A 14,329-nucleotide genomic window follows, 5' to 3' on the forward strand; every position below is an offset into this window, starting at 1 on the left:
GCACGTGCATCCAAGTCACTGGACGGAGCTTTCCTCTCTGTACACCTGGGCTCCTGTTCCAGAGCTGTGTTTAAAAGTCCGTGCGTGACTGTCACGGGCATCTTGTTAAAAATGCGTGTTCTCGAGTCTCATCTACAAAGTGTCTGAGGTACTGAGTCTGATGGCCGTCTAGGAACCTGCATTTTACTGGCATCCTTAGGGGTTCGGATATGGTCGGCCTGTGGACCACACGTTGAAAGACCCTGTATGTCTTGTGGGTTTGGCCCAGTTTAATTTAAGAAAATTGTTTTTAGAAATTTAGATTTACGCAAACATCATTTTTTCAAAGCAGGATTGATAAAAAGGTCACTTTTTACCAGTGGGCTCCTCTGGTGTATTTATGATGTGGTTTGGTACACTGTCCACTGTGTAACCTACTGTAGATAACTTGAGCCATTTTTAATTGGTTCAAATAAACAATTGGATTTCTCATCCCAGGATTTTATGATAATAGAAATGGCAAGAATTTATCATTAGAATTTGCTAGACCATTGAGAGAATTCATAAATAAGATCTATAGTTTTGGTTTGTTTTGTTTATTTTAGGGTTCTAGGAATATTAGGCAGTAGTCTTTATTAGAGTTTAAAGCTGGATATTTGTTCAGCCTTTTAAAGTATATTATTCAAGTATCATATTCTTTTTTAATAAAGTTCATTTTTTAAAGCAGTGTTAGGTTTACAACAAAATTGAGTGGACATCAGAATATTTTATTATAATAGATAATCTATTTATTATTTGTTAGCTTCTCACAATTGTGTTTCTGCCAGTTCCTTATTAGGTTTAAGGAAAATACTCTTTCTTAGGAATATATCATTTTATGACTGGTAAAATTTAATTGTGAAGTACCGTAAAGTTTTAAATCAGCTTTGATCCATTTAATGCTTTTTGCCGTTAATTCTAAAATTGTCATTGCTAGCTGCCATTTTTTTCATTTGCATATGCCTGATACGTATTTTTGTCTACTCTTTTAGTTTTTACTTGTCACATTTTTTATTTTTTAGCTTGCATATTTACTTAGTTTTTTAAATTTGTTTTTTACCCTAATTTGAGAGTTATAATCTTTTAGGTAAGGATATCTACATTCTTTTCTTTATCATAACTGATATAGTTGGTCATATTAATTGGATTTGACTGTTTTACTTCTGTGATAGTTACTTGTTTTCTTATTATGTGGACTATGCTTTGTTTGCTTCGTCCTCTACTGTTCTTTAGAAAGTTTATATTGTCTTTATAATTTTGCTGTGGTCACCTAGAGGTTTTAAAAAAAAACTTTTTCTTTCATATATTTCTAATTTTATCAAAGTCCAGCAAAAGTAATATTTCATTTTTACTGTACAAAATGAGCAATGTAACATCCACATGAGAGCTTTTTTACCCAGATAATTATTATTGCACTTTATTGGGAGTTTTTAGCATTTTAATTTTAATGTGAAGTTGGGAACTATTAGCTTTATTACATTGTAAACTAAAATTGTTTTATTTTCATATGGACACATAGAACTCTATTGTGATCTAGAAAATTCTCACATCTGTAACGCTCTTGGTGACAAGAGAACTAGATTATAGTTGATCTATTTGTTTTCCAGAAAAAGAATTTTGTTTTATTATTAAGATGATTGTTTTGCTTTGGCTATATATATATTTTTTGTTTTTGTTGTTTTCCTTATATTGTGTATGCTGTTGCTTTACTTAAGTTTGTTGAACTTTTTTATCCTGATCTGAGTCATATTTTTTTAATAAGGATACCTAAATCCGTTTATGTTTATAGTAACTGATATATTTGATTTTATGTAATTGTTTTTCTGACTTTTTTGGTAAAAAGTAGTTTACTAAATAAAAGCAATAACATTTTGCACTTTTTTGATGGTTTTGTTAAGTATTAGACGTGTATGTGTGTATATATACATACACTTACATGTGCACGTGTTTGCGTGTGTGTACACATTTATTTTTGTTTTTTTGTTTCTTTGTTTCAGCACTTGAGACAGCCTTCTCCTGTGGTTCCTGCTCTTCAGAACAAAATTGCCAGCAAACTCCAAAGACCTCCTTCAGTTGACAGCATTATAAGTTCCTTTATTCAAGTATATACTTTTTCTTTTGATTTGTTAATGTTAGCTAAGTTATTTTGGATTGGGGAATTGAATGAGATTTTCCTATTCATCATATTTAGCTAGGTTACATTGTTTCAGTTCTGAAATATAGGTTATGTCTACATTAATACGTCTGCTATTTCAGTTGTAACTGATAGTACTCTGTACCCTAAAGTTTAAATTCTTTTGACAAATCAGAATTTAGCACATGGTTCTTGTCCAGGCCCTCAAGAATGCCTTGTCTTTGATACTGTATCTTCTGGCTAGCTGTAGTTATGCTAATGAAGTCCCTTATACGCGAGACTAAGCTGTAATCAAGAGAGCCGGGAAAATGTTCCAGAAGGGTTGATCCTTGAGTTGCCTCTTGAAGAATGAGTAGGAATTTGCCATGAAGAGGAGGAGGGTGAGGGACTCTAAGCACGTACAGAATCATGGGGAAGCGTAAGGCACGTGGCACACATGGAGAACACACTGGGTTTGGTTGGGGCCTGAGAATGCCTGAGCAAGGTGGCCGAGGAGGTGGCGGGTAGGACACGTGCAGAGGGTTATACAGAGTGCGAAGGGGTTTGACTTTACTCCGTAGGCTCGTGAATCCCAAACAGATTCATTACCAGAATGGACAAACGTATTAGGAGAACATCTTCCTGAATCTCACCCTCTCAGATTCTGAGTTAGTAGGTCTGTGGTGGATAATATATGGGAATTCATTGTAATATTTAAATAGAATGACACAGCCATGTTTGTTTTGCATAACGTTATCTTAGGCAGTGGTGTGGAGATGCAGTAGAGGCCAGGATGCTCTGCAGATGTTCAGGTGTGAGACTTTGAGGACCTAAACAAAGGCAGTGGCAGTAAGAACTGAGAAGGGGTGACAGCATCAGGATATATTTAAGAGATACAAATGGTGTGTGTGTGTAGGTAGGAGTCAGTGACAACTTCCCATTCTGGCGAGGGTTATGTGGAGTAGGTGTTTGCAAATGTGGATTGTGGCTAAGAAAGCCTGGGACTGGGTTTGCAGCTTTGGAAGTTGTGGACATTGTTGCTTGTCAGGTGAGCGCGATTGTCTAGCATGAGTTCGGGGGAAGTAAAGAGGGCTGGAGATGGAACATGGGGGAATTACCAGCAGAGCAAGGAAATAGAGACAGAGAGTGAGAGTGGCAATGATGTCAGTTGCTCCTGGCCAAGTAAAATAAGGGCTTAAAATGCCCATTGCATGTGCCACTTGGGGTCATTTGGTGACGGCGAGAGCAGTGTTGGCGGGGGGATGGGGTGTGAGAGCAGAGCCAGCTGTGGTGAGGAGTGAAGGAAACAAGGTAGAAGCCGTACCTGCTGCATTCACTGCTCTTTAAAGCGGCATGGCGCTGAGGGGAAGGAGAGAATGGACAGAAGATGGTGATGAGGGTGAGGTAAGAATTTTTTTAAAGAAGGGAGAGATTTTTAAGTATAGTTGAGAGGAAGGTGCTTGGAGAGAAGAAAAGGGTGGAGAAAAGGAACTGACGGAGGGGTAAGGGTCCCTTTTCAGGACAGTGCAGTCGACGAGGTTGTCTTTGGTGGGGGCGGGGACCCCAGCATTGCGCTGGGAGGGAGGATGGACATAAGTGAGTTTGTAGGTAGGACGGAGGGGAGGCTGGTTTCTTTGACACGTTGCTACGTCCGAGCAGGTAAGACACTGACATCTGTCAATGGCTGTTTAACAGGAGCGGTCCGTGTCCAGGGCGCAGTCTCCTCCAGTGCCTGCCAGGAAGAACCAGCTCCGTGCAGAGGGTAGGGTTAACTAGCAAACTTGTAATCGAGAATATTGTTAACTTTTTATTTTGAAATGGACTCATAGAACATTGTAAAACAGTAGAGATAGAGAGGTGCTGGGCACCCTTCCCCCGGCCCCCTCGGTGGTGACAGATCACACGGTGTAGTAGCCACACTCTGCAGAGTTTCACTAGGCTTCACCAGGTTTCACGTGTGCTCGTGTGTGTGTGTGTGTGTGTGTGTGTGTGTGTGTGTATGTATGTACGTGTGTAGTTCTGTGCATTTTTATCACGTACAATTTGTGTAACTGCCACACAAGGTGCACAGCTGTGCACCTTGCACGCCCCTTAATAGTTGCACTCTGACCTACCCCCAAGAGTATTTCTTAACTTTTGAAATTGCTGTGTTGTCAGAAATGTGTTTGTAGGGCTTAATGATGTTCACAGATATGATCTTATATGGAAAACATCAAAAATAACTTGCATAAAAATGTTTCTCTGAGCATTCTAGCTTTATAAGTTATGTTTTCATGTTTAATCTTTTGTAATTATACCTGTTATAATTTTTACCTATCACTGGGAATTTGCAGAGGAGAAAAGAAATGTAATTATGGAATTGTCGGAAATGAGGAAGCAGCTCCGCACTGAGGAGCGGCGTCTGCAGGGGCAGCTGCTGCGCGTGGACGACGACGAAGCCCGCTCGAGGCAAGCTCCGGTCGCTTCCGTTCGTCTCGAGTTCTAGGATAAGGAATCATGTCAGGGAGAGCCGCCCCGTACTCCCACAGTTCGGAGCAGGGTTAATGTTTATTGAGAACCACCTTTATTAGAAGGCATGGTTTGCGTTTTAACAGATTGTTGGGGAAATTGTAATGACTGAAAAAGCCTTTTCTCCCAAAAGAAATCTGACTAAATAATTATATTCTAGTAGAGGGACCTAGTGGAACTAATACAAAATAGAATATGATTTTTTGAGTCTGTTTGTGTTTGTAGTATATAGTAGGTTTTCTCTTATTTTCCCTTGGCAAAATAGCTCTTTTTAAAATTAACTAATCTGCTTTGATTCACATTTTTCAATTTTGTATAGATAAAGTTGCCTTCATGAAACATTCACAGTGGCTGAATTTATTCACTGTGAAAATATGGAATATTTAATGCTTATTTAACCTAATATAAAATATTTAAATAGAGCACTGTAATTGTCCTTCTGTACTGCGAGTAGTTTATTTATGGCAGCCGTGATATTAGTGGTGTTGACAAAGTGGTAGAAAGATCAGTCTTTGAGGCCAGAGAAACCAAGATTCAAAGACATGCTTTATCTACTAAGTAGTCTGATCTCGATTTCATCACATGTAAGCTGTAGATAATGTCTACCCCTTGTAGTCTTATGAGCATGGGAATTAAGTGAACTTATATACTGTAAAGTACTCAGCATTGTACTTGACATGTATGTATTAGATACTCAATGTTACCTTCCCCCAGCCTAAAATAGAAACTATAAAGAAAAATATGGTAATATGCTACCAAATATAATGGGTATTATCCACAGTCCCCAAAACTAATTTTACAGTAGGCTTTCAGAGAACTTTATACCTAGTTAGTTAATTAATACTCTATTTCTGTAGTCCAAGGGAATTAATAGAATAGGCAGGCAGGTTAGGTGGGGACTTTTCTGTCAGGGTTTGGGGGACTGACAATGAAAGGACAGAGATAGGGGATGGCATTGCTAGCCCTGAAAATAACATAAAACCAAATATGTCCTGCTTCCTTCAGTACCAGGTAGGCCCCCTCTAATTTTGAAAATGTAGCTCTGAGCTATAGGTGTAAGACTCCTGCCTTCATTTCCTTATTCACTCCATCTTCCCTGAGCAGCCAGAAGGGAACAGTGGGATCCCAGCAGGTAATGCTCCTGCTCTCCTGGAGCTTGCTTCCAGGCGAAGGATTCGCCAAGGCCACAAAGCTTACATTGTCAAGGCTGACATAGACCTCAGTGAACCACGAGGTGATGGGCACCGCATTGGAGGGTCATTACAATGCAAAACAAATACTAAACAGGTCCTAGAAAGCCATTAAATACTGAATTCCTGTTTAGTTTCATTAACACTAATAGTTACATAGGCTGCTAAATTAAGAATTAGATTATTAGATCTTCTATACATGGGAACTGGCTTGTGTTCTTTGTGTCCCTAGCACATAGTAGGAGCTCAATAATGTGATGAATTAATGAATAAGAGATTTTTTTGGTGAAATTATTACAATATTGGAATAACGAACCAAACCTGAGATGTCTTTGGTACATATTAAAATTATATCAAAGTAAATGTATTTAACCAATTCATGCTAAATGATGATAATTCTAACACATCTAACTTCAGTTAGCTGTAGAATTTTCAAGGTTCTTTTAAATACATTATTTATTCTTCACTAGAATCTCTTGGGGTAGGAATTATCATGTATGATTTGCAAATGAGAAAACTGAAAAGCTGACTGGTTTCTCTTAAATCATATTGGTTTGCCAAAAGAGAGCACAGTCTTCAATTTACGAATGAAAATAAGGAAAATAAAATGTCAACAGTCTATTATAGTGAAATTAAACATGCATGTTTAGAATATGGAAAGCTGTACTTGTTAAGGCATTTTTAATATAAAAGTAAATGTAGGAAATCTATACCGATCTCCTAATTACTTAGTAGTAACTGACCTACTATGGAAGAATTAGTCATTGATAATTACTACCTTGGGTGCACATTTCATCATCTAGCCAGTCTAAATCTTGAAATTTCCTCACCTTGTTTACTTAGCCAGAACATGTGTGGAGAATGCCAGCAAGAATCTAAGCGAAGTATAATTAGGCAAGTTAACATGCTACATTAAAATCCTACCACATACTGGACTAGTGTCAGACATCTCAGTATGACCTTAATCTGCATATAAACTGATATGCACAGGAACAGTTACAGGTATGTTAATGACTCACTTTACATAATGCAGTACCTAGACCTGCCCACCAATGAGCCCTAGAAGCAGTGACACAGCAAGCATGCTCAGCATCCAGAGCTTGGTTTCTGAATATCTTTCTCCAAGAGGCAGCAGGGCCCCTGGGAGAAATGGCTGATTCTAGGGCTGGGGCAGGAGAAGTACAAAGTGATCCTCAAGCATCTTGTAGTACCAGAAAGGAAGGAAGTACTCAAAAATACAAAGGATGGAGGCATCAAAAGGAAACAGGAGCGAACCTCGAAAGAGCTCCCATGGCCAAAGCTGCTATAATTTGAGCAACAGCATAATGTAGTATTGGGTTATAACCCAAAGTACAAAATAAATATATATGACACAACAGTGACATAAATAAGTGACTGAATAAGTAAAGGAGGTAGAAGAAACAAGTCTGCGTGAACATTTTAAGGTAAAGCCAAATCATCCTCTTCTAATAAGGGACTTTACACCTGGGCATTTTGAAAGATCACAAACAACAACCTTATAAATACCCTGTTTTAATATAAAGATTGAAATAACATGTTAGAATAGATTTTTACAATATATTCTGGTGAAAGATGACAAATTTCTTGAGTGAAATGCAAACTCAGATTTTATCCCCATAAAACACATCATAATTTGTCACCGATGTGCAGGAAAAGAGAAAGGAACCCCATGGACATATTTGACATGGCTCGACATCGGTTGCAAGCACCTGTGAGAAGACAGTCGCCAAAGGACGTCGACACCACTGCTTTTCAGAATATTCTTGACTTCAACGAGCTGAAAGATAGAGGTGAGTAGGCGGCCGCTAGAGCAAGAACCTTCCACCCACGGCCAAGTTTCTTTAAACATGTTCGTATCCTTTTCCTAAAGTGGAGTTTTACCTACGATACATACTGTAAGTGCTGATGAGTAAAACTCCTGTGTACTCGAGTTGTTCATTTTACCGTCTGGGGGACGAAGCTTTACCTTGGCTGTTTTCTTTCGGAGAACACACAGCCGTGGAAGCCTCGGCGGTGGGTTGGGTCATCCAGAAGTGTGAAGAATGGCACTTGGATTTTAATGGAGGGTGGACAGAGCAGGACGAGCTTGGGAAAGGGACTGAGCGATTGGAGGAAAAAAGCAGGGGAACGTGGATCCTGAAAGCTGAGGGAAGAGAAGGGATTGTCTGAGACAAATACTGAAAATGTCAGTTGGATCAGAGGCCATTGGTGACCTCAGCTTGATCTTTTTTGTGGGTTTATGGGATCAGAAGCCAGTTACCTTTGGGGCAGGGGCGAGGAGGAACGTTGGAAGCAATTAGCATCAATTAACATAATGCAACCCGTGGAAGAACCTTGGCTGGGAAGGAAGAGAAAAGCTTCTGGAGAGGGAGGAACTTTTAGGATGCTAATGTTAAGAGCTGTTTCAGGAAGAAGTGGTCTAGGGTGCAGGAGACGGAGGGAGTGATTGTTGGAGAGAGGAGGGTATGTAGGATTTTTGAAGGAAGACGGTAGGGAAGGTTAGATGTGGGTAGAGCAGGGGAGAAAGCTTATTAGGGAAATAGAATGATCAAGGTACACAGAGGCCTGGGAGACTGAAAATGTATAAAAGGAACCAAAATGTGTTATATGCGGTATTTCTTTAGGAGCATTGAACAGAGTAGGTGTTGGCATGGAGGAGGCAGATGGTTGGATGTGTGTTCATATGACCTATACCAGATAAACCAGAATTTAAACTTTTCTTCTTTGGGTTATTTTTAAAGTGATATTATAGAAAGTTTTGAATACAGAAAGTGGAAAGAGAGAAAATTCACTTTCTGTAAACCACCTAAATAAAAACACCATTAAAATAAGATATAATTATATTCATTTTCTTTTTTTACTTAGATTTACACGTCATCAATTACACATACCATATTTTTTTTTTATGTGCTATTGTTTGTTGATTACTTACTATATTTCAGGCATTATGTTAAGCCTGTGGGTCTCAGAGTTTGGTCAGGGAACATGTGAAGTCAAAATTGTTTTTATTATAAACTAAGATATTATTTACCTATTTCATTTTTTTCTCTCGTGTATATACAAGTTTTCCAGAGGTTAGAGGCCTGTGATCACTTTATTGCTCTGAAGCTAACAGAATGTGCACTTGTGTGTTCTCATGTTTTAAAAACTTAGTGTTAACATCTAATATGACACTTGTGTGTGAGACAGACACATTCATTGATTGGGGTCCTTAATTTTTAAGAGTGAAAAGTCTTGAAACCAAAAAGGTTTAAACCACAAAATGGAACTATTTATTTCCCTCTGTTACCATATCTAGTCCTCATTCATCGTATGACTTAGTTGTCTCGTTTGTAAAAAAGAAAACTGAATCTGGAGGCAGTGAAGTCAGGGTCCAATTCAAGTTCATGTGTCTAGAGTCTTTTCTGTTGACTTTGCTCTTAACCATTTTTTAATTCTTAGGTATTCAACATATTTCCCCATTTACTATTTTGATAATTTCTGATCATAAAGCTTTTTACATATTTAAGATCATTTCTTTATAACCTAGTGATACAATTAGTGGATCAAAGGGAATAATTTTTTCAAGGCTATTAAATATTATGAACTATAGTCTCAGGATTTAAAAATCACATTTAACATTTTCCTTCTGGTCGCTTGATACTCCTGAATTTCAGCATAGGTGAGTTCTTAGACCGTCACGTCCTCCGGTAATGATGTCCCTCAAGTTCTGGCCAGTCTGCTCTTACCTGGCTCTTTGCGTATTTGCAATGGCTAAAATATTAATCGGCCAGTACTGTTACATTTCCATGTTTACAGTATGCTTTAGGGATCAGCTGTGATTGGTGTTTTCCAGCTGCCCATGTTGTAGCCATGCGACTCACTGCCAGGTGTGCATGTACCTAGTTGCCCTGGGTGGCGTCTTGGGGGACTGGGAGGTAGGGATGGAGAATCCATCCACAGCTGTTGCTTTCTGGGGGCTCCCTTGTAATGTTGCTAAGTTTGTTAAAAGACATTTATTTAAAGAATATTAGTTTCGTCTTCTTTAGTTTTATGATTTTAATGTCCTTTGACTTTGGCGATGTCGCATTATCTATACTGTTCCTTGACTCTGAAATTAGATTACTCGTATGTTGCAGAAAACTATGTTAAATCTTATTTTTTGCACCAGATTCAGAAACACGAGTTGATCTGAAATATATGTACCCAGATCCTCCAAGAGATCATTACACCTTAGAGATTCAGCAGCAAGCCCTGCTGAGAGAGCAGCAGAAGAGACTGAATAGACTGAAAACGCAGGAAGGCGCCGGAGGTAAAACAGTCGCTACTGTTTCCAGGGGTGTCAGTCAGCTGTTGTAGTGTCGGCTCACTTTCTCCAGCCCTCGTGTCGATTTCAGCCCCAGGCAGGCTCACGGCCCTGTTGGCCTTTAGTCCCAGAAAAGGCTCTACTGGGCTTGGCTGGGTCAGGCATCCATGCCTGGGGGGGTGGCCAGCCATTTACTAGAGCCGGGAGGATTGGATGCCTTGACTAGGCCGGGTGACATCTACACTAGGAACCGGGAGCCAAGGGAAAGAATGTTAGGCAAACAGCAGAGCCTACGGGGCATTTCTCTCCTGTGTGTGTCTGCTTAAGTCTGACATGGCGTTAAACCTGAAAAGCATCGGTTTATCCTCTGTTAGAGAAGGTAGATGCTAAAAAGTATAAGTGTAATGAATGCTGCACAGAAATGCAGAGTCCTGGGGAGTGTGTGACTAGGGGTGGGGGTCATCAGGCATCTGGAGGCAGATGGAGCTAGTTGCCTCAGAGTTGATGGTCCCTGTTGACCAGGTGACTGCATAACCGTCGTACGTATTTTCCCAGCTTTGCCAGCTTAAGCCTCTGAGGGAGGCCATGGAAAACAAGTCGTAAAAATGCAGCAGTCAGGTGACGAATAGGAAGCAGACCCACAAGTTGTATTTAGGAAACTTTCAGGCCCTCCCTTGGCGGGCCGGGCTTGCCTGCAGAATCTGAGGAACCTTTTTTACCTGCATGGGACAGTATCACAGGAGTAAGTAGTGCTTTGAGCCCATGTCACCGGTCAAGACTTAGGTGACGATTGGTACAGGGGGTGTTTTCCCTCTGTCTGACACAGAGTTTTCGACAGTGGTTTCATAGATGGTGATCTGACAGCAGAATAACCCAAAGTCTCTGATAAATAGTGCACATATCATCAGGAGACGAGAAGTGAGTATATTCTTCAACCTTTATACCCATTTTGGTGGAATTTTTCTTTAGGAGACCCAACTGATGATCTGATTTGGTGCGATCTTGGCAACCAAATTAGCCCAAAAATAGTCCACAGGTGGATACAGGTGCATTCTGGCACTGAGGGTATCCATCCCTGACAACGGCCACCCCCCAACTCTGACACACACTGTGACTTAATTCATAAGAATATGGTTTTAACTATAAAAAATCACAAACACGGCTGCGAAATATTCTAAGAAAGAATATAGGCTGTCTTTGCAGCCTCTTTAGTCCTAAAGGCAGTATTTAAAAGGACAAAATGCAGTATTCAGAGGAACACATAAGAACGCTGACCGAATCGGAGAATGGCCTTTGGGTCACCTGACCCCAAAACTTTTGGCCCTGGTACTAGATGCCTGGAATTGGGTTCGCTTTCTTCATTTTCATGTGAAGAAGCCCCCTGTTTAACTCCCACTAAACAAATTTCTACATGGATTTTAGATATGAGAGAAAATGGTGAATCGTGCATTATTTCCTTTTTCTGTAGGTCTCAGTTTTAAGTTCATAGTGATTTTACTTTTTTACAGTCATTAAGAGGAATGGGAGAATTTTATCCAACTGGAATGGATACTAAGTTATAGTAATAAAAAGATTTTCAAAACATTCTGAAATGTGATAGTTGAAAATTTCCAGTAGAGAGCTAGTCACAAAAGATATTCTAAAATTTATTTTTAAAATGTTTAACCTTTTGTTTTCTCCATTGACTACAGTGAACTTGGCTGCTGTTCCAAGCACTAAAATACAAGACCACGGAATGGTATGGACCCTCTTACAGTTTTTCAAGCTAGTTTTTGTGGGATAAAAGTTTTAGGAATAGTAAGTAAATATTCCAATTTCGAACTTTCAGAAAAATTGAATTAAGGTAGATTTTAAATCTATCTCATTACTACATTGGGTAGCTAGAGATGTTATTAGAATAACATGTAGAGAAAGCATATTGTAATGGCTAAAAACAAGACTCTAGAGCTAGGCTGTTCAAGTTTGTTTTTAGTGGTGTGATTCGGGCAAGTTCCTCCTCCTATGACTGAGCTTCCTGGTCTGTAAAACAGTATAACAGTACTTGCTTGCCTCTGAGGGCAGCCATAAAGATTCAGTTCTTTAATATTTGCAAGGTACATAGGGCAGGCCTAGCATGTAATAATCTAATTAAATGTTTATTAAACTAGTAAGAAATAGCTCAAGGGTTGTGAGAATTAAGTGAGATAATATATTAATGAGTGTAGTGTAAGTGTTGCTGTCAGTAGGAATCCTAATACAAGTAGTGGTGAGGCCTATAAAGAAAATAAGCAAGGTAAGGGTGTCGTTCTCATCCCAAGGAGGTGACATCTGTGCAAAGACTGAGAAACAGGTAGGAGGGAGGAGATGGGCAGAGCCTCATGGGCTGTCATACGGTTTTGCCTTTTACGCGGTGAATGTGTTAAGACGCTTTCGGAGTTATTGAGCAGAGGAGTGACATGATCGGTTTCACGTTTTAACATGAGCACTGACTACTATTTATTGAGAATAAATGGTGGACAGGAAGCTACGGCTGTCATCTAGGGAAGAGAGAAGGTGACGTAGCTGGGGCAGGAGGGTGAAAGAGTCCGATTAGTTCTGAAAGGAGATCTGCTCGGGGCTTTGACCTTGGATCTAGGGTGTGAGGGGAGTCGGAGGTGGCTTTGGGGTTCTTGGTTGGAGCTGCTAAACAGCAAGAGAGGTGGAGAAATAGGAACCGATGTAGGGGTGGGGAGAAAATCAGAAACTTGGTTTTAGACATGGTAGGTTTCAGACGCCTGTGAGACAAACAGGCAGAGGTGATGAGCAGACAGATAAAAGACAGTTCAGGGAAAAGGTCAAGGTTGGCAACAGATTTAATCTTCACACACACAAATGATACAGGTTGTACTATCCCCATTTTTAGATTATAAAAGTCAGGCCCAGCTAGGCTGTTCAGTTGCCCTAGGTTACTGGCCGGTAGCTGTTTGTGCCTGGTTTTGAACCGACAGAGATAACAGTGCTGCTAATAGCTATTACAGCACACTCTGTACCTGTGCGAGGTACGTTTATTTCTAAGTTCACGATAAAGTGTGCTTATCCCTGTTTACATCAGAGGAGCTTGCGAGCCCATGGTCACACGGTAAGCACTAATGCCAGTTTGAACCCTGGCTGGACTCTAGAGGTCCTCCTTGTCCCCATACTACGTGACCTGAGACATACTGCCACCTGTTCTGGATAGTCTGCAGGTCGGTAAGTGTCTGTGGCAACCACATTTCTTAGTGAAAAGATACTGAAGTTTAACATCTAGGAGATTGGTTAAAATCCTAGACTAATAGTAGCATATTTTGTTGAGTAGAAACTAACTCGGTATAAGCCAACAGTTTATCTTGGCTGTTAACAAAAAAAGCTAATAAATTGTGGGCCCCTCATTTTCCTAGAAACTGGATTATATGGAGAACACATGAATCTGGGAAAGGTTGCCAGGGAGTCTCCAGCACTCAGTTACGTGAGGCGCTGGGATGCGGGAGGTGGGCATCATGTGCAGTGCTGAGGACAACGGGGTAAATATTAGATGCTAATATCATGAAGCCAGGAAGCAGAAGTAGAGTCAGTGGGTGTTGAAAAGGAGATTAAAATTCAGTGTGTGGAAGAATTCAGTGACAAAGGATGTTTTGACCTGTGCCACATCAGTGGAATGTGTTTCCTTGAATAACGGACAGCTCCCTACTCTGGGGCGTTCTGACACCTTAGTGCCGTTCGGTAACTCTAGGTTCCTTCCAGCATGTGACTTGATCTTAGCCTCTACTATAAAATCTTCTTTATATAAATTTAAGTTACCCGAGTTTTGAACGCTCTTTACAAGCCCAACCCTACCATTATTTTTTTGCCCTACTCCCTGTCCCTCTGTATCTGTGCTGTGCCTTTGTGGCACTGCTGTCACGTAGGGCTGGCATTTAAGGATACGCCTCTCGCCCTCCCTCGGGACTATGCTCTACTCCAGAGCAGAAGCGCTTACTCATCCTGTACGTCCAGTTCCTAGCATGGCGGGAGCAGCATGTGCACACTGCAGCTTCATGGAAAGACGAATGACTCTCAGCAGTGGTTTAAAGAGTTTGAACGTTTAATTGGGTTCGCTGCTTCATAGTCTTCTGTTTTCATCAGCAGTAATGTGATGCTTAAAGGGTTTTTTCTTGTATGTTCAGAGCATTTGGAATGTAGTGTAGGAAGGTAGAAGCC

General features: G+C 40.2%; 1 protein-coding gene across 1 annotated transcript in view; it reads left to right on the forward strand.

The window, feature by feature from the left end:
• The window catches only part of CSPP1 (centrosome and spindle pole associated protein 1), a 107,824-nt gene that overhangs the window by 79,627 nt on the left and 13,868 nt on the right, over window positions 1–14,329 (forward strand). The window contains exons 21-26 of the mRNA XM_023533289.1: window positions 2,016–2,120; window positions 3,827–3,893; window positions 4,465–4,579; window positions 7,501–7,640; window positions 10,001–10,141; window positions 11,827–11,873. Coding sequence (XP_023389057.1) covers window positions 2,016–2,120; window positions 3,827–3,893; window positions 4,465–4,579; window positions 7,501–7,640; window positions 10,001–10,141; window positions 11,827–11,873 — 615 coding nt within the window. The remainder of the gene's footprint in view (window positions 1–2,015; window positions 2,121–3,826; window positions 3,894–4,464; window positions 4,580–7,500; window positions 7,641–10,000; window positions 10,142–11,826; window positions 11,874–14,329) is intronic.

Source organism: Pteropus vampyrus, unplaced genomic scaffold (assembly GCF_000151845.1).
Source record: "Pteropus vampyrus isolate Shadow unplaced genomic scaffold, Pvam_2.0 Scaffold99, whole genome shotgun sequence".
Classification (NCBI taxonomy): domain Eukaryota; kingdom Metazoa; phylum Chordata; class Mammalia; order Chiroptera; family Pteropodidae; genus Pteropus; species Pteropus vampyrus.